The sequence below is a fragment of the Centroberyx affinis genome, unplaced genomic scaffold, assembly GCF_046629955.1.
Source record: "Centroberyx affinis isolate AG114_WGS23_722 - 3 ecotype Tasmania unplaced genomic scaffold, CSIRO-AGI_Caff_v1 ptg002468l_1, whole genome shotgun sequence".
Taxonomy (NCBI): Eukaryota; Metazoa; Chordata; class Actinopteri; order Beryciformes; family Berycidae; genus Centroberyx; species Centroberyx affinis.
The window spans coordinates 70,493-98,073 of record NW_027280701.1 but is presented as its reverse complement, the minus strand read 5'-3'; the positions used below and the strand labels follow the sequence as shown (position 1 = coordinate 98,073).

Here is a 27,581-nt window from a genome sequence, read left to right as displayed (position 1 = left end):
GCCGAATGCAGTCAGGAATGATTTGAGTGCAGCACACTATGGAACAGGAAAGCCTTCTTTTAGCAACTAACTAAACGTCAACTAACTATCAAAGGATCTACTATTGAAAACCTTACTAAGAAGATGACGGACTATTACCCTTACACCAAGGTAAATTGAGCTTTATCAAGTAGGAACTTAAGCTACAATTTGATCAACAACCAGAATACAGTATGTACCAACAAATACTCGATGGGCAGAAAATAAGCAGGTCTGTAATGATTATTGTGGGTTAATGTCCAAGTAAGAAAACTATTCTGTATAACATGCAATCCACTATCAGCATGTCCTGTCAAAGATTACACAATGTCATTGATAAGATTTCTCTCCTTGAAACTTCTCATTGAAGGCCTTAATCCTGTGAGGGGAAGCAGGTTTAGTACTCATTTAACTTTCACGGAATCCTCTGTAGGAGTCAGATGTGCCGAAACATATTCACAACTTTTAGACTAATGAATTGTTGATGTTAATAGTAAGGGAACTACTTATGAAGGGATGTTGTGGAGGAGGGTAAACCCCACCTGAACTTAGTTTAGTTTAGAGTTTATACAGTTCTAGCCTGACATTTTTAGGATGTAAATTCTATTATAAATTCCTAGTAGGTCACATCTTAGTAAGTAGTAAAAAGTGATATAAGGATAGGAAAAAAACATGCTTTTATCAAAATATGGTTGTTTTTTGTTTTCAATGCTGGCTGCTTCATGGTTTGCTCACCTTTTTATTGATCAAGCTGCATCCCTGTATTTATGTATTTATTAAATACATAATTGCATTATACAAACCTGGCTTTACCTGCCTACAGGAACCCAGGTAGTAGGCTCGGTGTAGTGTGTATGGTGCAATGCTCTGCTAATCCAGTTGGTGTCTGGGTGTACAGTATAGAAAGCTGGCTGTAGCCCAGGAAACTGCCACTCAAACGGGGTCTATGGAAAGGATACCACTGGCAGGAAGTAGAGGGAAGCTATCTTACTCTGATTTTTATCTGTGGTGTTAATACTACCTTCTTCATGGACTATAATCCGTGTTTTTCAATATTTTGCTGCTGTCGGATGTAAATGCGCGTAACTGAAACACAAGACAACATAATTAGGCTAGCTGAGGGAACACCTGCCGTCACCAGGAACAAGGGGCTTTGGATATAGTTAACCTCGACGTAACACGAAAGTCTGCTGGGCGCCTGGTTATGGAGATATGCGGACTATGACAGCCTGTCAAAATTTTGAACTTGTTTCGAAGACACAAAAACTTTAGGAGAAGCCGATAACTAGGTGTTTTTAAATGGCAACGGCGCGACTGGCGTAGTTCACGCGTACCGGGAGGGGAGACGAGCTGGACGATGTCTGTGAACGAGTTGTACACAAAGGTGAGTTGGGCTGTTGCATTTTAGGCTCGGAGACATTTTACTTGCCAAACAACTATGTTGACCTCCATACAGTTTACGCGATAAGCTCCTAAAACGGCTTTGGAGAGACTGGATACCTGTGTCCCGCTGCTGGAGAGCGACAGGGCTGACAGTAGCAGCTACAGTATGGAGACAAATGTAGTCCAAACTCCATTCAAAAAATCTGGCGATTTAATGGTGGCTTGCTTATCGGCAAATGTATTTAACTCGTTAAACATGACTGAATACCTGTTATTGATCGTTAAGATCCACTTGTCTTAAATTCGGCGCACATCCAATCCACCAAGCAGTAGTTTATTTCAATTACATTTCAACTTTTAGTAACTGGTTCACCTGTCCTACATTGTATTCCAGGAGAATACAGCGTTGTGAGCGTTAGCGGCTAGTGGGAGCAATTTGCAAGTTGAAATGCTATTGTAATAACAGCTGCATGGTGTATTATCGATATGCCGAATTTACCAGAAGACCCTACAGATGCAGAAAATGTCTTAAAACATGCTGTAACAAGTATGTGTCTTTGCCGTTAAGCGAGGCAGCAGGTGTTTGAATTGAGTTTGGCGAGAGAACGGCAGGAATCGAGGCTGGGCGGACAGGTGCAAGAGCCTCGAAGTTTACTTCCATGATCCCAGCATGTTGTCTGCTAGGGAGGGATATTTCATAATCGCAAAATGTAACTGATTTGTCTGCAGATAGCCCGTAAGTGTGATAGATGACTTATTCACATAGTAACCTTATTATTGCTTTACAGTATAGCATAACCGTACGTTTCAAATATTTAGGCTAACTTGAAAAAAACTGAAATAGGCCAGCCTACTAGAATAGCCGGCTATGGTCTGGTTTTAGTGAAACTATTAAAGAACGGTTTAGAATAATGGATTCATATGTTTTGGTTTCAGAGTGAGCAGACATAATTTTGCTTTCTGAAAAGGATGTAGGCTGTGATTGATAACACAGACTTTGAATGGTAGAAGCTCTGGAAGTTGGACAGCTGAGTATTTGTTCTCACACAGCCATCATATAAGCTGTCTGTTAGAGACACTTTCTGGAGAAGCTCCTTTGACCATAAATTGGGGACTGTCGTTGTGTACTACATTAACAGTTCTGAACCAAAAAGTGTGCCTGTAAAATAACCCTTGGTACTGTTACAGTCTACACAACTTCATTCTCCCATTCACTGCCAGTGCCAGCTCCAGCATTCATCTCTTGAATGAATGCCTTAGCATCTGTTTCCAGCATTGGGGAGGCTTGTTCACTTTCACAAATTTATACTGAACTGTCTAAGACCTAAAGATTTCATAGTGGAGTTTGCAGTGGGCTTTAATTGAATAGAGACTCATGAAAGTAAACAATACATTTAGACCAAATTGTGAGGGTGCTGATGTGTGTAGCATTAATTTTAAGAATAGTGTTTATTGTACAAATTGTTTGTAGCAATACACAATGTAGTCTATCAGGTTTCATTATTCTTTCATCTGAACTCTAAGATATCGTGCAACATATTGTATCTTTTCTTTGCAATTGCCTTTTCCTTATATCAGGCCTTCAAAATTGATTACAGTAACTTCATATTTTCCATTTTCACTATTACTAGCAAAATGTGAATTTTAGAACAAAAAGATTTTCCAGATGATGGCTGGTTTCCTAGGACAGTGGCTGGTAGGATATACAGACTAGGCCCAGATAAAATCAACAAGTACTTGGTTGGTGGTTGCTGGTGTTAAACCTCTTGCCTCTTTCTTGCACTTCCTTCTAGGGACACTCTGCTAATAAACTGTCAGGGACCTATAAGTAACTAACCACTGTTAACTAGTTGGTTGTTTAAGTCAGTTGTTTAGTTTTTACACATTTAATTAGGCCAGACAGCAAATAAAGTTCTTCAGGAGAATATCTGAATGATGTCAAACTATTTCTTCTCATTGTGTATTGAGCTGTGTATTGAGGATTTGTGCTAGGATTACCATAAGTGATGTAGGCTGACATGACAAAAGAGCAGAAGACAATGAGGCACACCTTATTCTTAAAATAGCTTATCTGTTCCTTTATTGCACTTGTACTAGTCATTTCTATTCTGATCTTCCTCCCACGGCTGCCCGTGTCTCACCACAGTGTTGTCTTTACAATGCATTACATGGCCTTAATCACTTGATGATATAGATGTAGCTTTGATTTAGATTGCAGCGTTGAAATCCCAGTGCCCAGATACTGTAGTCAAGTGCATTAAGTAGGGCCACTTAATTCCTCCCACCCCCTGTGAAGCCAAATAATCCAGAGTGGGAAGCCAAGAAGGCAAATCCTACAGCTCCATCTGGTTTGTGTTACATGACTGAAGTCAGCTGTGTCATGGGTTCCTCTGTCTTGGAGCCCTGGATGTCTTCACTACAGCAGAGAGCAAACTGGCAAAAAAAAAACAACAACTTTAATTTATGATTAACCAGTGCCAGATTATGCTGTAATCATGTTCTAGCCGTTGTGTTGTTGTGGCCTGCAGCTCATACTGGTACAGTCTCATGTGTGTGTGTGTGTGTGATTTGAAGACTCGGTTTAGCTTGCTTTGGCGTTATAGACACACTTGGACGTTCCTTGTGTTTGTTCTGCAGGTGGAATGCTGTTGCTTTGAGACAGGCTGCGGGTCTTGCAGAGCAGGATTAGCCTGAGTCGCCGCCAACCCCCTCTGTTGTGGCTGAGGTGGGCGGGGGGTCTGCCAGTGAATCCCAGAGTGACTGTAGTCATTCAGGCATTGTTTGTGGTCCTCATGGGATTATGCTTTCTAGATCTGTTTGTTGTCATGCTCACCATTACACGACAAAGCTGTAGTTTTACTGTCGCCTTGTTTAAAGTATTATCTCATTAGCACAGTCATAAATGGGTTATTCTCTTGTTACTATTTTAAAATGCAAGTTATTACATACATTGTACCAATTTATAAATGATGTTTTCCTGGGGTGTCGTTAGAATAATGGAAATGGACTGTGACAGTTTCAACATTAATATCACATTGTGTTCCTCAGGAATAGAACTGGGAAGAAGCTTATAAACAAGTCTGGTGTCTTTTGGAAATTGTGCTTATAGCTGTGTGTGTGCGTGTGTGTGTGTGTGTACGCAAATGCGTATTTGGTGAGTACTTTTATATACTTATGGTATTCTGGTGCCTCATGTATAAACTCTGGACTTTTCATTCTACCCATAAACGCAAATGAGGACACCCACTTGATATATACCTAAAAAGTATTATGCTGTATAAAACCTTGTGTATGTCTACTATACAAGTCCCGCTTTATAAATCCTAGTTAACTTGTACACATGTGAACGACTCACAAAAACACCCATTAACTCCCACATTTGGCCATAAATAGCCTAGTTGTTTGAATACCAAATATTCACCTGCTTTGCATTTAATTTCTCATTGAACTCATTTATCCTTGATAAGAAAACGGCAAAAGGAAATTAAAGACAAAACAAATAGAAACATATCTTTGCTATGAAGTTTATTGTGCATAAGATTAACTGTGTCCAAAAATAGGCCAATGGTATTATTTGAAGGCATTAGTATCAGCAATACTAAGAAAATGAAGTATTAAATAAAATGGCAAGAAGTTATGTGATGCAGAAAACTTCTGAAGGTTCTGTACCTACAAAAGATGTAAATGATGGCGGAATGTATTTCTCTTGTTTCTGTTGAAAACCAATAAAATTCTGTTTAAAAAAAAAAAAAAGATGTAAAATGATCAGTGTTATAAGCTAATCTAAATACACTCTAGTTGCAGGAAATTTTGTTTCTGGGAAATTCTGCTACTGCCAAATTGTGCCAATTGCCAAAGCAGCCACTGTGCAGCATTTTAACACATCACACTTACAGTGATTTCAGCAGACCTTTTCCCAACAACGTCAGGGTGCACTTCTTGTAAAGTATCTTGGATGTAATTCTTATATTTTCTACATTTCAAAGAGATAGAACAGAGCATTGGACTGCATCAAAAGTCTGTGCAATAATCAATCCTGTAGGTCACAAAGACTAGACAACACTTTCCAAAGTGGTCCTGGTGTATGAAAAATATATGCTTATGTTTTATCAAGGAGTTAATGAAAACACAGATTATAATGAGGCAAATGATTGATGATTACAATCTTGCGACTTAAATTAATTACATTATAAGCAGTGTCACAATGCCCACACCTACAGTGAAAGTATAGCCTAGTCTAGATAAGGCTCACTGTGAAATACAATTTGAAATACAATCCTTACCCCGCTTCCTCATAATCATTTCATTAATTCCTTATTATCTCATATGCCATAACATCAGTGACTTCAAACTGAACACTTTGTGGCATCCATACTTTTTGTGCGTACACTGCCATTTTACTGTGCTACATTTTCCTTCTAATGACTTGAAGGCCACAGAAAGGATGACTGTAATGTTGATGTCACACCCACTGTATTGTGCAGAGTGACAAAATGGTGTTAATAGTTAAACCATCTACTTTGTTTACATTGTGCCATTTATGATTTATGTAAAACCTTTTGCATTTTGTGTTGGCTTATGGTTGTATTGTGTATTGTGTTGTGTTCTACCACAGATGAAGCTGTGGGTTATCAGGCTTGGCTGCAGATGTCAGTTGTGTCCGAAGTCTTTATTGCAGTAAATATTCACAAAGGTCTTTCAATATAGCCTAACTGTTATCTTACGGTTTTGTAATATTTCTCTTGCCTCCCTCCACAGGGAGGTCAGAGGTCACGGTCAGTTACAGACCAGCAGGACTCAGTGTCTTGCTCAAGGACACTTCACTTAATCACTATGCCACCTTGAAGTGGCTTTATTCTGATGAAACTGACCTATGGCTCCGCTTTTTTCACTGTGCATTTCTGGCACCAAAACCCCCGTCCCTGTCATTTATTGAGCTTTCCCTTTTCACCCGAGAGCCACGCAGATCAAAGTTCCTCGATAGGCAGAGAGCTCTGGCTTCCTGTCGGGACGCACCCAGTTTTCACCTGGGGCTGATCTCATTGTGCTGACACATCGCTGGGCGGAGACTCGCGAGTGCTGGAGCGGAAGGCTGCAGCACCTGAAGCTCCCTGTCTGTGTGCTTTTCCACTCGCAAGCTAAAACAAGGGTCTTTAGGGAAACCCGAGACACATCTATACAGTTTCACCGCTCTGTCATCATCCATTCACGCGCTCTCATGGCCTGATAACCTAGACCAGTAAAAGGATTAGGAAATGCCTTACCTTTTTTCTTTGAACATCTATAGCAGCTAATTATAATTCACCAAAAGCAACATGATCACCAATGTGGTCTATGCAAGGATTTAGAATCTTTGAACATGATGGCAATATAGTAAAAGTATGTTGTATTTAATGTATTTTTACATATTCCCTTTTCAGTATTGTTGTCATAAACTAATGAAGCTGACGTGGACATACGGCAAGCCGAGAGTTCCTTTCTCTCTGTTAGGTGTTACGCAACAGCATGACTTCATCAGCACGCTTGTCTTTCATACTAAACCTGTAGAGCAACTTTTCCCCTGCCGTTACTCTAGTTCCCACCTCCACTACCATTTAACCATCTGGCTCCCCACCCAGAATTCCACATGCAGTCAACAGATTACTGCTGCTGCTTTGAGATTGTTAACTAATTGTTTCTGAACCGACCACTTTCACTGTATATAGCCTATTCTTTCTCTTGGGCTTCACGTTTTCATTGGACCTTTTCTTATTTCTTTCTCTAAGGCAGTGATGTAGTGAGTTAGGCCTTTTGAGGACAAGACAAAAATAGCAATGTTACAGTCTGATCATCAGTGTTTTCCAGTTGAGGATATAAATATCTAAGCATTGCTGTCTACTGGAACCTTATCAATCAAGAAGACCTGACTGTACTGACATCACCTTTTTATGAAGTCCACTGGGTGTATGATAAGGCATATGAAAGGGGAGTGAGAGCAAAAAGCAAAGACAATGAAAAGAGACACATTAATTAGTAGTCCAAGCTATGTGACACTCATCACGGTGCCATGTAGCCTAGTTTTTTATGAAGGCTATATTCAACAATAAACAAAGCTATCTCTCTTTTCACTTCCTATCAAAGACAGCTTCCCATTTGCTGAAATGTGAAGAATGTATTTAACTCAGTGTGCCTACTGTCCAATACAGCAGAGATTTTCTTGTTACTGGGGAACAGAATTTCATAAAAGTTGCTATAATAGCAATAATTCTTTTACTATACAGAGGTGAGACACAGAGAAAATGTGTTCTGACAGCTTGATCAGCAGTTTGATCCACTGTCGCCAGTCTGATTCTCTGATTTCATTTGGCTGGGGATCAATTATCTCAGCAGAGTCAGAGAGAATAAATCGATTTTGTGGTGTAGCCTGTGATGAGGTTGGAGAAATTTAGGCTAGTTAGTGGAGTGTATGTTAAGTGTTGTCTTGCTGGAAGTTGCTGGAACAAGGAAGAGTCATTCTTTAATGTTTTAAAGGTTGTATTCTTCACCAAATCACAGCATCTTTGTGTTCTATATTCTGTTAACCAGTTCACAATTTATTTTATGCTGCTCAACAGCATGTACTGATTGGGATATTTAGTGAACTTTAGTTTTGTAGTCTTGCCCTGATACAGGCAGCTCAACCATAGGACATGTAATCTACTTCATGTAACCCATTATGATGGTAATTAGATGAGACAGTGGGGCATCCACACCCAGGACAGTATTCAAGTTTGTGCATTTATTGGCGACCTAGTTGCTATTAAAACCCTATTAAAGTCTCTATCATTAGCCGTTTAGTGCAGAAACAGGAAAAGGAAATACCACCCATTGTGTTTTGTATTGCATATGAAAACTTAAGCCTAACTTTCAAAGCTTTCTCAAAGTTTTCCCTCCGCTCGCTGTGTCCCAATTACTGTTTGATTGTGTTTCATGCAGAGACGCTCTATATCCAGAGGACAGGCTGCGCTGCCATTGGACAGTTTCAGACAGTGTCCCAGATAAACAGAGACAACAGACATGAGGATCCCCTCTGCTGATGTATTTCAATATTATATTAGAGGGCTTATCTAATTGGCTGGACTAGAAAATTAGCAAGCAGCAATGTGAGATATTTTTATTCACGGTCTGTGCATATTGAGGACACAGACAATATCCAAGATCTCCATGCAAGCTCAAGATGACAGACGATGAGAGACAGTTTCAGATGGGATGTTCCAAAGGAAGCCTAGCTAACCAGGCTAATTAAGCATTTAGGCTTAAATTTGAAGTCCAACATTTTATCAGTCTGTGCCTTTCCCTAAATGTCCAGCATAACACAAATGACACTGAATCTGTAAACTAAAACTATATGACAAACTTGGGAGGTGAAATTAAAGAAAAAACTGTATAGAAATGTACCATCAGGATTGGGGATTAATCCTGGGAACCAGGATCCTGGGATTTCTCGCCCAGATTCTCTCCCCCTCCCCCTTGGGAATGAGGTCTGGTTCCTGTGAAAATAAATATTGCATACGGTATATCTATGTAGTGTAATGCTAAATCATCAATCCATTCTGGGGAAAAAAATGCTAACAAACAAAATAAAATGCAAAAATGCAGCTACTTGTGTAAAACTAGGTCAAACCAATTGGTGCGTGGTTGCTACACAATAAAGAAGGCAGCAGTGCACAGATCAGATTGCTCCACACAGCAGATGTATATCCATCTTTATGTTTGAGAGTAGAATGACAGTGACATTTGTTTCTCTTTCTTATGCGTATTCCTTCTTGATTGTGGGGAATGAAAACACATGCAGTAAGCTACTGTAGATACTTCACTTTCTACACTTAAAAGTTTGCGTATAAAGCCTTTTTAACCTCTGATCCTTAGGTGTAGAGATGACCTATGAAGTCACATGGGTGAGCTCTTTAAAAAAGAAATAAATCAAAGGAGGTGCGTGGAAAGCTATGCATATTCAGACTTGGCCTAGGCAGATGCTTAACTCGTTTTGGGCGGTGCATCCAAAATATGCAAATGAGCCGTTTGTAGTGTCTGCCCCCCGGCATGCCAGGTTTGAGTCATCTGAAAGTTTTGGGTTCTTTCAGTGCGCTTCATGCGTTGGCATTCAAAATCACACTTTGTGAGCTTGGAATTATAAGGTTCTATCTGGAGGGCAGTTCTGAGAGATTTAGCCTCGAAGATTTGACAAACCATCTGGCAAGACTGTGTACTTTCTATCTTTTAAAATATTTAATCCCATCAGGTTCTTTAAAAAATAACACCACACAAGCATAAACTGACATTCAAAGATCATTACTATGTAGATAACTCTATTTTGATTTAAAAAAAAAAAAAAAAAAAAAGTCAGACAGAACCTTAGAAACTCATGACTTTCCTTTAATTCCAAAAAGGGTTAGGTTTTAGTCAAATTGCCCTTGCCTGAATAAAATAGATTTGTCACTTTCATAAATTAGTGCCATACGTGTAAAAAGTCTAAATTTCTAACTATAGTCCTTTTCATCTTCGCCATGATTTGTGTTGTTATATTTTCTATCTTTAGCTTATCAAGAAAAGTTCACATCATAATTTGGGCTATTAGGGCTTTGGCCCACCTGGTTTGTTTCATTTTATACCAGAGTAGATGGGCTAATCATGGGTTAAGAGAAAGAATGGCTGTCACCTAACATCAACTTTTTATGAGAGAAACATTGCAGCCGGATACAATACAGATACAGTATGCAGCTCAACAGCCTAATGTTAATTTATGTATTTCTCACCATCAGATACTTCAGTGTTCAATCTGCTTCTCCTTTGGATCGCCTTAGGCTATTATAAATATAATTTGTAGAAATGAGTTCAATATACAAGTAAATCTAACCCAGAGTGAAATTCACTGTCTGTGTTGAAGTAAACAGGATTAACATAATAATTTATGGCTTGTGACGGGCCGTCCGTGTGTCACTTGGAAATATGCGGTAGGAATGTCAATTGAAGGAAAGAGGAATTCACTGGGCATTTAATTGTTATATAATAAACCAAATTCATATACAAAGTTACATCAAATGTTTCTTCAAAATACTGCCGGGGTCACTAGACTTATTCCACCTCCAGATACTGTTAAGTCACAGGCCAGGAATTCTCCAAATGTGCTGCTGTCTCAGAGATGCTTAATAGCACTTACTTACTGTATCAATGAATTATAGCCTTATTGTGCACTATAATTGCATTGCACTGAAACTTTCCCACACTTCTAGTGCCACTTCCATTGCTGCAGGCTATGTCTGCTTTGTTGTTGAGAAGTTAATTGGTGGTATTTAATTGCTTTTCATCCCTGCACATTTTACCATTTTACCTGTCCATGATAGTGAAATCACATTATTTTCCATTCAACTTAAGGAAAATAGGCAGTAATGATTTGGCCAGCTGATCTTATTTGGTCATCCAATAAACAATGCTAATGCATGAAATTGTTGGCAACAATCCAGGAACAGCACAAAGTTGATTCATCTGGCTGCCCAGCTCACTATCAAATGAACAGCAGCTGTAGAGGCACGATACAGATAAAATGGTTTAAACTGAAACAAAGCTCTTTGCAACAATCTGTCAACAGTGTCTAAGCTGATCTAGTGCCGCACAGGTCTTTGTTAATTGCGTATTAGGTTAATATTCTAACAATTGATAAACATTTTACTCACTGAGAACTATTTCTGTGAGAAAGCAGTTTGTCTCAAGCATACACTCCCCGCAAAGGCCGTCATTGCTTTTGTGGAATAACTGAGCTGCATACAATGGTTTTCCTTATCACCTTGATTTTCATATTTGCCCAGCTCATGAAAATCTGACACTTCTTGCTTGTGCACTGGTACAGAGCTACAACACAATTTATTTTAATGGGATTCCCAGGAATAGCAGGAAGTCCAGGGATTTTCCTGGGGTTGAAATTTGGTAGATTTTTCAGTACATTATTAAGTCCTACTGAGGAGTGGGAGAAAGAGGAAGGGCTAAAGGGAACCTAGAGTTCTGTAAACAAAACAACAGTAAGCACGCCGTCCCTCATGTGTGATGCAGTCAAAGTTTGGGCTAGTCATTGAAAATTGTGTTACCAATACTTTCATAGTACCCCCCATCACTGGAGCTACAATATAATAATACATAGGTAAATTGCTGCTCTGAGTGTAAATTCAGAGTATGACTTTTTGTGAAAGGTAATTTACATTGTAGTTACTGTCATTTCTATTATCTCTTCCAAAATAAAAGTTATACTCCCATGTCCTCTGTCATCCCAACAGCTGTCGTAACGACCAGTTTTTATTTTCCAGTATTGCTTTTTAAGTATTTTTGGTTGCAATTAAGATGGCAGAAAGGCAATGCTGTGTTTTGCTATTCAAATGACTTTCTGGTTTCACCGAAGTAGATTTGCATTGAAGCAACTGCACACAGTGACATCATTCTACACATTTATTTTTCACCTCGGCGAGTGGAGCTGAGTCATTTCACCTCCCAGATCTCCAATAATCATCCTTATAACTTTTTGATGAATTTATGCAGGACTTATAGAACACTGTCCTATCAGCCTTCAATAATCTTTAGAATTAGAATAATTAGGGAATTTTGTCTTTTTAATGTCTATTTTATGATTTCTATTCCAGTGTTCTTGCTTCACATCATTTATCATAATTGTGGTAATGTCCAGGTTCTTCATTCACGTCAACATGTGATTGGCAATTTCTAGTGAACCCACCTGACACCTGATGGGACAAGGAAATAAAAGCCTTGTTTCTTGCTGAAGGTCCCTATGTCTATGTCTCCAAATGACCCCAACCCCGTATGATGATTATGTCCTGGAGGTTAACCCAGCCTGAGCACTGCCTTGCTTAAAGACTAGCATACTGTATCTGTGTTTGTGTGTTGGCAGCACTGAGAGACGACCTCAGCACAGGTTTGCCTTCAAAAGGACATTGTGTAACAGCAATGTAAATGGCCTCAGCAGGGGCGACAGTGTTTTTTTGTTCACCTCTCTGAGTCAGCTTCACTGATTGTGTCTGGCTGGTACTGTTGTAATACATCCAGGAGTTCTTTATTAGCGATTTACTTTTCTCACATCAGAAGCTGCATCTGGTTTGACTTGTTCCAAACGCTGTAAAACTTGAATCTGTCTTTGTTCGTTTTCCTCCCTCGCTAGTTCTCAATGTTTCAAGTTAGTGAAACTAAGGCTGCGTTCACGTGTAACGTTTATAAGTGTGGGAAAAGCGCTGCCTGGAGTGCTTCTTGTGAGGAGAGACAAAAAGCCATCTGACATTAGCAGGCTAGCTGGCTTGCTCACTAGCTAATTTGGCTGGTTATCATTTCTAGCAGACAAAAGAGTGTTGTGCAACAAGCAAAGGCTTACCAGATATTCCTAATACACGTCCAGTATGATCCCACACTGCATCTTCAATTCACTTGCAACAAAGGCCATTTTCTCCATTGGCACTTTCTCCATCTTTGTTGTTGTCATGGGAGATGGCCAGCCTCCTACGTAGCGTGAAAACCCAGCCTCTCCTTTACCGTGATTGGTTGGCTGTGAAAAAAGCAGTTCACGTCACCTGGCACTTTTCTGAACCTTCTCAACTTTTGCAAGCTCTCCGCTCTGCCAAAAAAGCCATCTGTTTTTGCAATAAAAAATTGCCATGGGCTGATCACGTTGGACTTCGAGGAAGACCAGTATGTTTCAGAGCCATATTATTTGAGCTGGAATATACTGAGCAGGTCTTTTTCCCTAGTTTTGAGAGGAGCTGCTACTTGATCCCCTACACTTCCATCAGTTGAGCTAAGCTAACCGTTCCCATTCCTTTGTTCTTCAAACGAACAACAAACACACAGGGCCTGGCTCTTACAGAAGTGCTGCTCTCCAGTACCTAGTAAAATAGAAAATTTTAAGTAAATCAGACAGAATGGAGGAATATTAGTTAATATTATACCTCCGTGAATAGTTGAAGATGGCTATGAATAGATGATTTCTGTGTTATGAATCAGTAGAATTGGACTGTTGAACATTTTTGCAAAAGTCTTTCTTTAATGAAAGTTTTATCACAACTATGGATGCTCTGATTCATGATTCATTAATTCATGGTGTTAAATGATAATACTGATAAGTGGTGGTGAATGTGTGTGTAATGCAGTACACTTCCTGGTGGTTAACAGATGACCCAAACTGATTAAATGTTTTTGTGCACAAAAATGGAAATTAGATATAGGCCTAAATATTGGAATAGTCGAATCATCAGATGACTGATCTCAAATTCTGAGGCTGTTCACCTTAAGTAGTCAGTGCTGTTAAGCTGTATGTTCCTTGTTGAGCTCATAAGATGTCAAGGGAAACCTTTTTATAAATTTCCAAAATTGCACTTCTCCCCACACTGCTTCACAGCTGCTTCAAAGAAAAAAATGTCTCATCCCATGATGATGCTAATTCACCATCAAGTCATTGTTCAGTGTTTTGCTTCTCTACTTATAGTAGAGAAGTCTTCCCACATGACTCCGTCTTATGGGTAATATTAGTATTAGCACTGTTGATTGTGGCACTACACAAGGTTATTTTATATTGCTCCATCTGGCTCCGGTAATGACTGCTGTCTTCTTTATTAAACTGGATTAAAAAGTGCTGTCGTCAGCTTGCCCCTCCATGGATCTGTTTTGGCTCTCTGGGGCATGGGGGAAAGGTAGTCCTCCAAGTTTAGTGTCCCAGTGGGTGGGACGAGACCTGGTGTCACTAGGCGTCTTATCTATAATACATTCCCTACAAGGGAGTTGTCTGAGGCCACGGAGAAGGGGCGACACTGCACAGCTTATGCTTGTGACTGTTCAAATATGAATATACTCTCCCCAGGCTGAGCCCAGATGCCAGGTTTCACTTCATTCAGGGAGATGAGAGATCCCATCGCCTCCCCATCTCATCTCCGAGCTACTGAAGCATGAAAAACAGGGAAGATGACTCCAATCAGAGAGCCACTCTGGGCCATCATTTAGCATAGACTGCTTGCTTGAAAGTTATTGTCGAAGGTTTATTCACCTCTGCGCTCGGCTTTGAGGACAAATATACTTGACTTACGCACAATGCTGAGCTCCTCCTGAAGGGCTGATAACACAGTGTGCCTTGTTTCACCTTTGTTCTTGTCAAAGAGTATTAGTTTGTCCACTAAAATATGAACATGCTGCATGGTGTCCTTGTCACTTCAATCAGTCAATCCAACGCCACTGCTAATAAAACCATGAGTCAAAGGATTGATCTATTGAGATGTGTTTTTGACCCCTCCTCCGCTGTCTTTTCTCTCTCTGAGTAGTGTTTCCCCTGGGTTATGTAAAGCAGAGTCCTGCTGCACTGGAGGGATGCTTTAGCTTATTAACCCAAATCCTGCATGCTGAGTCTGCAGCCTTGGGATTCACCCATGCTCAGATCTGTTTTAGCTCCGCTTCTCATCATGTGTTGGCATGACTCAGCTATTTGCTGCGTTCTTTGGCATTCACTCCAAATCTCATTATCATAACATCCTGTCCGAGATAAGCTTATTGACAATATTTCTGTCTTCTTCTTTTGTTAGTCCATTTCTGAAATCTAAGATTCTGTATATAGTATCAGGGTTGTAAAACTGGTAAATTATATTTCTTATATACAATTCTGCTGTTATCCTGTGGAAGAATTTAGGGGTCAAGACATTCGTTGGATGACAATGTTGATCAGATCATTTTTCTTTTGGGCCCAAGGACTGTTCATTTCTGACTATTATTTAATCCATAAGGATGTGGAAAGACCGAGCTCTATCAAACCCAAACCCCTTGAATATTCTGTCTCAGAGGTATTGTGGCTGTTACAGGCCTTTTTAGAGTGCTAAAAGTTGGTGCTCGTTTAGTTATCCATTTTCGTTGGACCAGGTTTTAGGTTGTTGGACCAACCATGGCAACAGCAGAATCCTCAATGCCAGTTGAGTGCATCCCTAGGCAGGTGAAAACAACACAAAACAATGGTTCAGAAATGTTCATTTTCAGTAATCAACCACAGTGGTAGGTCCTAAAAGACCAACTCAGTATAAAATTGAATGGAAGACCCTTGAAACAATAGGAAGAATGCTATCTACAAAATTTGGTGTCTCTGTGAAGCATCACATTTTGTATTTAGTTAGGATACGATAGGTAAGAAATTGTAGGTGCCCAACTTAAGACCCACTTTTTGCTTAATTGTCTTCTTCGCTTTCATCATACAGCCACCTCTGGTACTCTTGGATAGGTAATGACTTCTTACAGCCTTAGGTGGTGTGACATGGAGTGGTGTGAATACTTGCATTTTTGTCCTATACTTGAAATGATTAAAGAAAAAATCTATGTTATTTCCATGACCAGTGGATTCAATACTGGTGTAATACTGTATTTGTAGTATGTTCAGTAATATGTCAGAAAGTGTTCATGCTGTAGAACTTGAACGGCCATGATATGGTATTCATCAGAATGGCATGCGATAATGCGTTGTCTCTTGGAATTTTCTCATTTCTATTTCTGAAAACACTAGTCACATATATTATCAGTGTTTGGGTATGATGCCTTTGATTAGTCACAAGCAACAGGAATTACTCATGAGCGGAAAATCCTTAATCTACAGAAGCAGATTAAACCTCTCAGATAACTTCCTCTACCCTAATTACTCCATAAAGCTAATGAATTATCATCAGAGAACTGTTAGAAACATAAACCGTAAAGAAATGGGATCTACTGAAGAATAAGCAATTAGATTTATAATATGACAAATATGGACCAAATTCATTTCCTCTCCTGAGGTGGCTAAAGAAAGTTTGGCAAGAAGTCACAGGTGAAATATATATTGTGTACTTTATTACTCTTAAAACTGTGCAAAAACTCATCAGAATGTAATAGAAACTCAGACATTGACGAGAAATGCCCTTATTATGTTTGTGTTGCAGTTCACTCGGGTGTGGATTCCAGACCCAGAGGATGTGTGGAAGGCTGCAGAGATCACCAGAGACTACAAGGAGGGAGAGCCAGTTCTGCACCTCAAACTGGAGGATGAATCGGTATTTACCACCCACTTTGTTACCGTTAGAGGAAACCCCTTAGGAAATCCCTATGAGATACAGAGCCTTGTCACAAAAGCTCCTGTGCCAAGGCGCTGATTACAAAAGGGATTTATCTCGGTGTCTTCGTCAGATTGTGCACTGGGTGTGTTTTCAAAATCTGTGTCATGAATCATGACTCATTTTATTGAGGAGCAGACTATAAACCTTTGGAGAGCAAGAAACAGTTGGATAGTGCTGCATGAATAAATGTTGAAAGAAATAATCGCCTCATAGAACAGTATATCCTCTTAGAGCACGTTCACACTATTCTGCTGTTTTTTGTTAGAGAAGCACTGACTCAACCATATTTAATGCTGACAATATGAAAAATCGAGTCGCTCATTTTGCTACAGTATCTATCAGCAAACAGCTTACCAGAAACTCCCACAAAACAGCCAATGTGCTCCTTACTGACCTTTATGATTGGGACTTTGTTAACAACTTTTCTACTTCTACTTTTTCCATTTTCATTCTGGGAGTTGTTGTTGTCGTAAACTGACAGCTGCCTACGGACCATGAAACCCCGCCTTTGCTTCACTGTGATTGGTCGTTTCTCTCAAAAAGCCGCTCCACATTTATTTTGATGTAAAAAAAGGTGGTAGCATTTTGAAAACAGCTGAATTTTGTGGACATGCCCTTACTCTTTACTGTCTTCTAGTTATGATTATAGTCTGAGTTTAATTCACCCTTTGTGGTAAGCTTGTTAACAGTTATTCATGTATGAATAAGAGCTGAAATTATTTAACGTCCATTTCCCAGATTTTACTCTCTGGAAACGGTGAGGAATGAGTTAGTCTTCACCTTATTTAAATAAAACGAATGATTTTTACCGATGTTCAAGCCAGGGATCCTGAATAGTCTGAAGCACCGTTCCCTCTTATGAGAAAACACATGCAGCTATTGTCATTTGGAAGTTACAGTTGTCATTACTGCTATCTTGATTTCTTGGGGATTCATTGTGCTGTCTCTTTTACCGTCCTAGCCTCTGGAGTACCCCATTGGTCCCAAAGACCCTCTTCCTTTCCTGCGAAACCCTGACATCCTGGTCGGGGAGAATGACCTCACCGCTCTCAGCTACCTGCACGAACCCGCTGTCCTGCACAACCTCAGAGTCCGCTTCCTGGAGTCCAACAACATCTACACATACTGCGGTCAGTCTCTGTGCCGACTAATACCAACCGGAATAAAATCTGTGTAAAATTCTGAAATCTGTCAAAAATGTTTTAGAGAAGCAAGTTCCTCAGGCAGGGTGTATTCAAACGCTGGATGTCAAATGCCTGGTCACCTTTGGTCTTTAGCTTGACTTCTGAACGGCCAGGACACCTCTTGCCATCCCAGTGTTAAGACAAAACCAATTTTATTTTTGCGGTGTTCCTCAGTTGGTGAAATCATGTCTGAACCAGGCTTTTAAAGGGGCGATAATTAAGATTTTTTACTGTTCCATAGCACAAAATTACCATAATATAAACAGGGTTGTTGATCAGTATCAGTGACTCAGCGTTTACTTGGCCAGATGCCAAGTCATTACTACCAACCATTTTCCAAATTGGAAATGAAATTGGAACAGTAATGCCTTACTTTACTCTGTTACAGGAAAATTAATGTGATTACAGTAACGCCACACTGCTCCTCTTTAATGTGAAAATGTGACTTTTATCTTTGTGTCCATTACAAGCTACTGTAAGCTGTACCAGAGATCTGTCGATGCTGTAATTCCTTGGTTGCCGATAGAGGTCGATAAAAGTCATAGATTATTTAATGCCCCTTTACCCAATTTTGCAGCATCACAAAGTCAGGGGGGAGTGAATATTTTTGCCAGTTTGTAGTTTGTGAATGAAATTACAATGTCATCTTGTGTGGACTCCCATGACTAAACCTCCCAATAAATCCAATCACCTCTGCCTGCATGGACTTAAGCAGCCGATGCGTAAGCCGTTGCCTTGTCTGGAATGCACCGTAAACAAAGCAGGCAAAGGCTTGGAAACAGACAATATGTGTGCTTGTCTACTCAACACTTCTTATTGATTTCTCCATGTTGTTATGTTTTCCATAGTAACCTGGCACTGCATGATGGCCAACCTCCCACATTCTTCTGGCTGTTATAGTGTGATTCATACTTGGTTGTGTCATATGTACTACTACCATGGGCTGATACCAGTTAACTGTTACAAAGCAGCTACTGGTGATTTCTGGGCCCATTTTGTTGTTTGGTGTATTTCTCTTATTCCTGTGGATAACTGGCCAAACGCAGACAACATGATGTCACATTGACATATTTCCAGTGCAGATACAATGGAGTTTAATAGCAGAAAACGTTTTAGCTTTCTAAACCATCAACAGTAAACATCAGGTTTTGGTGTCAGTCCCTCAGAATCAGAGAGCAAGAGCTTCTTTCTAGACTCATTCCATATATATGTATATTATATTTACTGGTATCGATGATTGTATTGAACCTTGCTTGGGATATGGTTCCCACACAAACCAGGATCCTACACACCTGTGAGTTTATGTTGGGGTTACAACTTAGCTGCCCTGCAATCATCGTCGACCATGCTCTGTATTGCATCCTGATATTGATCCAGATGTGAAAGACTGGATTTGAAAAGTGACTCTAAGATGCCCTGCTGTATCAGGAAACACAGAAGAAGAGATGTGTGCGCATGTGTGGGGGGATACCACACTTAAATTGTTTCATCTGTTGTATCAACATCTAGAGGGGCCAAACTCCCCTGCTCATAGCTTGAAGCCTTTAATACTATCCAGCCCCAGATGCTTGCAGGGTATTTCTTATCACATCTGAAGTTAAACCCGATCATTGTATCTGGCTAGCGGATATTCCTTTAGTTTGCAGTTTATTCTTTCATTCTGTCTTTTGCAACGATCTAAAATGTAATTGAATATCTACGTTTGAACCTAAAGCATGCAGAGATTTTCCTCTCCCTGTACCAATACGGTATCATTCGAAAACATAGGATGAGGTGAAATGTTGAATTGACGGGAGAACCCCTGTCTGTCTTCAGGGATTGTGCTGGTGGCTATCAACCCCTATGAGCAGCTGCAAATCTACGGAGAAGAGGTCATCAATGCCTACACTGGCCAAAACATGGGGGACATGGACCCGCACATCTTCGCTGTGGCTGAGGAGGCATACAAGCAGATGGCCAGGTAAGGACTGGATCCAACTATACATGGGATGAAAGGCCAAATTGATCAGTCATTATGTCAGCGTTTTTGATGTGATTACGGTCGGCTTTATTATGGAATGGCATAGATAGTAGTACAATAATAAACACGTGTACTGTATATCTAGAATAGTGTATGTACTGAATCTTTACTAAATTCAGGTACGGTAATTTCATTGTTACTGTGTGACTAAGAATTTATAAAATGTGTTTTGCTCCAGATATCTGTGCAACTGTTGGTGTAGGTGGATAATTGCAGTGCTCAGGTCTACATCACTGACAGACGCCCTCCTACATTTGCCTGATTCAATAGAAAACAGTACATAATTACAGTCTAACCATCACGACTCTTTCTCCCTTAACCGCTTGCTTTGGCAGGCTACTTTTGGCAACTGAATTAATATAGAATACAATAGCTGAGCATTGTGTATAAAGCGTTAATGCAATACCTCCAGAGTGTACTAGTTCAGCTTTTTGGTCATTCCTACTCCACAAACTAGCTCATCTGTTTTCAAGTTGAACTCACCAATTCCTCATCCCTGTGTTGTTAATGCCTAGATGTTAAACTGTTTATTATAAAATTATATAAGAATGTGTATAAGAATTCAGGATGTATATGCTGTTTAGATGCTCTTTTTCTCTTCTGTGCTCTTAATTTGATATATTCATCATCTAATGCGGGCTACAGTGCTGCACTGGGCACCTGGAGTCTGTCCTAGAGAAATGTTAAGGGCAACTAACGTGGTGTGAACATGAGAGGCAGTAATACAAAGCATTGCCTTTAGAAGGAAGTGGAGCGCTTTGTCAAAAATCATGGTGTGTTTCAACTGTACACGGATGGTCATAAAAAAACCTCTTTTCCTCTCTCTGTTTCCTCTGTAGAGATGAGAGGAACCAGTCCATTATAGTGAGTGGGGAGTCGGGGGCAGGGAAGACGGTCTCTGCAAAGTACGCCATGCGCTTCTTTGCCACCGTGGGGGGCTCAACTAATGACACAAATGTTGAGGAGAAAGTGCTGGCCTCCAGTCCCATCATGGAGGTGAGTGGCTCAGGCTTGTTTGGTCATGTGGAAACCTGTTTTAACCCTGTGTGTGACATACTTGGATATTTAGCAAAACTTTCTGTGGATATTCAGTTTTATCCTTAAAGAACTACACCAACTTTTTGGGAGTTTGGTGGTGACCAATGCGCAAAAGTTGGTACAGTCCTTCATATAGTCATCAGAAAATGAAAGTCCAGACATATATCTTACTTTTTACCTTTAACTCACTCTGTTGTATGACGATGACCACATACCCACTCTCTCCTGCTCGTCTCTCTGTCGCTCAAGGCTATTGGAAATGCAAAAACCACCCGTAACGACAACAGCAGCCGTTTCGGGAAGTACATCCAGATTGGCTTCAGCAGGCATTACCACATCATAGGTGCCAACATGCGCACTTACCTGCTGGAGAAGTCTCGGGTTGTTTTTCAGGTGAGTTTGGTTTTGCTGTCGCACTCGTCGATGTGCCTTCAGACCAGTCTATGATTTTGACAGCAGTATTTCAATTATCTGGATAAACATTTTATGGTACCTATTGTTTTTTTTGTAGGCTGAAGATGAGAGGAATTACCACATATTCTACCAGCTCTGTGCCTCTGCTAGCTTACCAGAGTTCAAAGACCTAGCCTTGAGTAAGTATCTCTTTTGGAGGAAAGTATGTCTGGTTTAGTGCAGCAGTGATTCACAATTAAAAGTTACAACTTGCACAGAAAAAAACAGCTTGTCTCGTGCTTCATTATTCTTAAAGAACTGATGAGTATTAAGAGAGATTTCTGTCACAAAGACTTCAAATGTTTTGCATTGTACTTTATGCAAAAGAAGTTAAATTCATTCAATTTACAGCTCTACTAAAACAGTAGCCTGGTTCCAGTCTCCTGATGGAGTCTGGAACCAGGAGATCACATTGCCATTGTTCGTATAAATACCATATTAGTAGTATAAGTTGGATTATGTTTTCCATATGGAGGCAAGTGCAACGCAGGTAATATCACCACATATACCTGTGCCAGACAATAATGATTATTGACTTGGCATGTTTCATTGCTATAAAGTGTTCTACTAAAGTGAAACACCGCTCTGTAAGTGCCTACATTGATGTTTACATACATTTTGTTGACCCCTCCAAATCTTGCCAACTATTTTACCTGGTGTTAGGGCATCAAAATAAACTCTGCCTTTTAACTACATGGGTCTAATCCATTTACTTTGACTCTCCCCCTGTTCGTCTCCCTCATTCAGCCAGTGCAGAAGATTTCACCTACACGTCTTTAGGGGAGAACATCTTCATCGAGGGGGTTAACGACGCTGAGGACTTTGAAAGAACGAGAGAGGCCTTCACACTAGTGGGTAAGGATGTAACCTCTAGACCTCTTACCTGACACCAAGTCCTGAGGTGTGGTCACTCTCAGAAATTGAGAAAAGGTGGTTTTGTATTTCTTCACACATTATCAGTACACAGTCACCCTGAAGGCAGACCTGTGACATCACGTCTGGGATGAAAAGGTAAAACTCTCGCTCCAAGAGAATGTAACTTGGCCCTCATTGTGCTGTAATTTATTCAGTTCTATCTATCAGTACTCTGACTGACTCTCCCCATAATATGCAGTTAAAAATAGATTTGTAAAAAATTCAAAACTGAATTTCTGAGCCCTCGGGTCAACATTATCTCCTGTTACATTCTGTTTCAAATGTGTTCACTCTGTGTGCGAATCCCGCTCTTGGAAAAGTAGTGGTGCAGATCGCTTTTCCGGCATCGCTGCTGCATTTGATTCTCCTACAAATGTGGTTTTGTGGGGAACGCTTTCTCAGCTCAGTTTCAGGGCACTGAGATGTTCTGTCACATCACACAGAAAAGCCAAGTCGCAGAACAGCTTTTCCCCTATTAACCATGAAATTGACAATTTCTTCATGCATCTTGTAGAGTCAGTGCCATTTTTTTTATCTAATTCACTCACTACTGAATTACATTTGATAGTTTTCACCAATGTCTTCAAAAGCAATTGTAAAAGAAGTCACACTTTCTTGCTTTTTGAAGCTAACGCTAGCTAGCTAAGATCAAAAAGCTAATGTAGCAGAAAGCAGACAGTACCGACAGAAAGAAATCATCATAAAATGTAACACACACTAAAACAGGACATTTCTTCAAGTTTGAAAATGAAAAGTTTCCAAAAACTTGTGGCTTTTGAAAAATAACTGCTCCCTTTCTGGTGCCAAAGTCAAACTAAGAATGGCCCGCCTCCTCTTCTTTGTGATTGGCTGTCTTTTAGAACCAATCACGACACAAGGTGCCCTCAGAACGTTTTTTAATAACTAAAAGTCACATGAGCTTCCCAATTCAGAAGGGTCTCATGGCAGTCTTTACTTACACTAAGTCAAGAAGTACTCGGCCTCCAAGCTTTCTTGAAAATGTCAACTGTCAGCATCAACCTTCCAGTCTTTAGCCATTTTGAGCCTTCTTGCTAGGTGCCAGAGAAAGAGTTTGAAAGTATTTTTTGCACACAGCATGCAACAATGCACTCTATGTGGTAGCTAGGACTGAATTTATAGACTAGATTGATATGCGTGTTAGATTAGGTTCCTGGACCTGGAGTTTAATACAGTATGTTTCCTTTTGCAGGTTCACATTTTATGTTATGCTCTGGTTAAGAAATCTGCTCAACATCTGTTAAACCCGGTGTTTTATTGTCATTTCCAGGTGTAAAGGAGAGCAGTCAGGGCAGCATTTTCAAAATCATCGCATCCATCCTACATCTTGGCAATGTGGAGATCTGCTCCGAGAGAGACGGAGAATCCTGTCACATCTCAGTACGTCACCGTGACTGATCGAAGCCTGCTTGTGATGACCAAAATCGTGGCCCAAGATCCACTCCCCTAACAGGACAAGTTGTTTGGTCTTTGTGTTTGCAGACGGACGACCCGCACCTGAAACATTTCTGCAGGCTGCTCGGTGTGGAGCTGGAGCAGATGGAGCACTGGTTGTGCCACAGGAAGCTCGTCACAACGTCGGAGACCTACGTCAAGAACATGTCCAGCAAGCAGGCGGCGAACGCTCGCGACGCTCTCGCCAAACACATCTATGCACGCATGTTTGACTGGATAGTTGAACATGTGAACAAGGCCCTGTACACCTCCTCTAAACAGCACTCCTTCATTGGAGTCTTGGACATCTATGGGTAAGACATCAAATTTCTGAGAGTGTTAATGTCAGATTTCTGATCTCCAGTGCTGCACCCTCTGAGCATCCCGACTCAGTCAAACAAGAATCCAAGTTTCTCATGGCATCTAAATCCTTCTCCTGGCTTTTAGACTCCTTCCCCCAACATTATTGATAAAAGCAATCTTAAAATCAAATCTAAAACTGTATTTCTAAATTTAGTATGGTGTCAAATACAAAACCAAGGTGCTTAAGGGGCGGTTCTGGTAATTTTGGATATTGGCCTTTTCCCATTGCAGTAATTCCCCATGGCTTCTAAATAATCGACCTGCCTTCTCGATCCCATTGCCACAAAATTATTGAACAAGCTGCCTGCCTGAGGCTGATCTCTACATAATGCTGGAAATAGTCCTCTTCCCTCTGGCATTGCCCTTCCTGACTTACTCAAAGTGACAGTTACGAAGCCGCTATTAAAGAAGCCTAGCCTCAAACCTGAAGATCTGGAAAAATTGCAGACCAATTTCCAATCTTTGATCCTTCTCAAAGATACAATAAAATGTTGTACCCCAGCAACTCACTCATTTTCTCATTTTAAACAATATCTATGACCTCCTCCAGTCTGGCTTCAGACGTCAGACAGCTCCAATCAAAGTAACAAACGACCTGACCGGACCACGGCTCTGTATCAGTCCTTGTTCTCCTTGACTTATTGCATAAGTGCAGCCTTCAATACTGGTGATAACGGCAATCTCCTGGACCGTTTAGAAAGTGTTGTTGGCGTCCGCAGTACGGTCTTCACTGGTTTGGCTTATATGTAACTGACAGATCCCAATTACATAGTAACCTATGCTTGCCTGTTTCAGTGTCTCCCAGGGTTCAATACTAGTACTCTTATTTAACCATCACATAGCAATAAAACCTGCTGATAGAACACAGTTAAATGAACCTGTATTTTAGAAATCAAAACATGGATGACAAACCAGTTTCTTCCTCTCCTGTGACTTGACTTGCCTGTTGCAGCTTGTAACAACGCATTATGTAATAACACCGCATTATGTAATAACTCAACAAAATGTAATAAATGTTCACTTCATTATGTAATAACACCTACATGATAATCTGCCGCATTTTGTAATGCACATTTATGCATTTTTTGATGAAAATGTAATAATATGGTGCATTATGTAATAACCAACCAAAATGGATGTCTTCATTCATAAAAATCGTTATAACTTTATAACAACAACGTTTATTTTATGCATTCTAGCATGAATCATACTGACTAAAAATTCATTTTAAAAAGATACTATTAGTTCAGTAGATTCATAGTATCTTTCATTGGTCAAAATTACATTAAGTGTCACTGTATTCCTTAGCTTAATAGAAACTGTACTTGAGGGTTCCCTAACCCTAACCCTAACCCTTCATAGAGACATAGAAACTGCACGACACTGAGTGTTATACTGATACAAACATCTAAGTACTGGTACACACAAATGTCAGGAGACACACACACACACATACACACACACACATTGCAATATGTAATAATTTTTTACAAAATGCGGGGAAATTTATTACATATTGCGTTCAAGCTGTGTATTACAAAATGCGGCAGATTATTACAAAATGCGGGTGTTATTGCATAATGAAGTGAAAATTTATTACATTTTGTTGTGTTATTACATAATGCGTTGTTACACAGCTGAATGGGCTATCAACTCTGGTTTTTGAGATGTTTTTATATTACACTGTAAAACTTTGCTCTGCTTAACAGCACAGGATGATAAGATGAGACTATATAATAATATATAATAAGATATATATAATAATATAATATAATAATGATAATGTCTGCTGTTTTTTTAATCCCCGAAGGTTTGAGACCTTTGAGATGAACAGTTTTGAGCAGTTCTGCATCAACTACGCCAACGAAAAACTTCAGCAGCAGTTCAACTCGGTGAGCCGGATATCATATTTTAATGACCTCCAGCGACATTTCCCTGGAATTGTCAAATACAGTACTGTGCAAAACTCTTAGGCACATGTAAAAAAAAATCTGTAAAGCGAAGAGGCTTTCAAAAATAATGAAATCAAAAGTTTCTAAATCTAAAAAAATTTACTATAAAGAGCAGTCTACAGACTACACTAATGCAGAAGACATAAATATTTTGTGAAGAGAGGGTCGCCCTCAGAAATATATCATTCACTTGATTTAATTGTTCATCTGTCACAAGAAGAAGAAGAAGACATAAACATCTAAGACAAAATTTATATAAAAAGTCTAGGGTGCCTAAGACTTTTGCACAGTACTGTATATCAGCATATTGTATGTTTTTAAAGCTTTTATTGTTAATAATCCAAATGAATAACCGATGCACTCTGACTGATGTGTCTCTTGATTTTGTCTGTCCAGCATGTGTTCAAGCTGGAGCAGGAGGAATACATGAGGGAGCAGATCCCCTGGACTCTGATAGACTTCTATGACAACCAGCCCTGCATCGACCTGATAGAGGCCAAGCTGGGCGTTCTGGACCTGCTGGATGAAGAGTGCAAAGTAGGCGCCTTGATCATAGATACGCCCCAGTTCTTTAGAGTCCCTCGTTCCCTTGCAACTTTTTCTTACTCTTTCTACCAAACGGCTATATTAGCTGGAAATCAAACGTTGCATTTTTGCAGAGTCTGGTTTAATTAAAGTTATCTAGCATTTCCTATCCTCTGTTTTGTTTCTTCAAACGACTCAGCAGTTCGGCGTACTTCACTCACTTCACCTTAAATCACAAATATTACGGCTGTTACTGCAGGAATTGGCAGTGATTTTTCATCCAGTGCCACATGAAGAATTCACTCTTTTTTTGAAGCTCTGATTGGTATTTAATTTCTTTATTGTAGCATACATTATAATTTAAAATTCAAAGATGCCTGTGTAAAAAATCTATTTTTTTTTTTAAAAATAGGCTTGCTGCACAATTTCATATTTTCCAAACCAATAACTCGATGGACAGCAAGCTAGTTAGCAAGCTGTCTAATAATTAAAAATGCCACTAAGTATTGTTTAAACAGACATTCAATTGGATTCTAAAAGAAGCGGACACACACACACACACTGCTGACTTGAGCGTTTTTGTATTTCTGTCTGGTAATGTGATTCGTCCAGATCTTTATCCGATTTGAAACCCTTGAAACAAAACTGATTACTTATTTATTTGGCGTCGTCCCGTCTCATCCCCACAGTCCTTTGAAGTTGATGATGATTTGGAACAGCATGAGAGGGGTGAATCTGTTATTCTGGGCACAGGTAGCCTAAATAAAAGTTTAATTTCCTCCTTTAGTTGTTAGATAATCTGCTTCATGTGCTTTTGCGCCTGCTGCCCCAGGTGCCAAAGGGAACAGACCAGAACTGGGCCCAGAAGCTGTATGGGAAGCACTCCAGCAGCGCCCACTTCCAGAAGCCTCGCATGTCCAACACGTCCTTCATCATCATACACTTCGCCGATAAGGTGAGAGACCGCTACTCTCACTCTTTCCCTCCAATTTATCTTTTATAAGTGCCACATGTTTAAGATGTGGATGTCGGTCATGAGACCCAGGACTGTAGGTTTCTTATGTGTCCAGCTTGAATAGCAACTTTGAGCTCAGGAGAAACACATCATTCATATTATAAGATAAACTTCTAGTGTATCTTCACAGGAATAAAATGG

At 39.9% G+C, this 27,581-nt stretch overlaps 1 protein-coding gene across 1 annotated transcript in view; it reads left to right on the top strand.

Moving 5' to 3' along the window:
- myo5b (myosin VB) overlaps positions 1–27,581 on the top strand; it is a 51,067-nt gene continuing 23,486 nt past the window's right edge. Inside the window, 13 exon segments of the mRNA XM_071533948.1 lie at positions 1–150; positions 16,350–16,460; positions 17,485–17,653; positions 19,523–19,667; positions 20,567–20,723; positions 21,015–21,158; positions 21,277–21,358; positions 21,966–22,073; positions 23,422–23,531; positions 23,634–23,899; positions 25,759–25,840; positions 26,297–26,437; positions 27,258–27,380. Coding sequence (XP_071390049.1) covers positions 124–150; positions 16,350–16,460; positions 17,485–17,653; positions 19,523–19,667; positions 20,567–20,723; positions 21,015–21,158; positions 21,277–21,358; positions 21,966–22,073; positions 23,422–23,531; positions 23,634–23,899; positions 25,759–25,840; positions 26,297–26,437; positions 27,258–27,380 — 1,665 coding nt within the window. The 5' untranslated portion in view covers positions 1–123.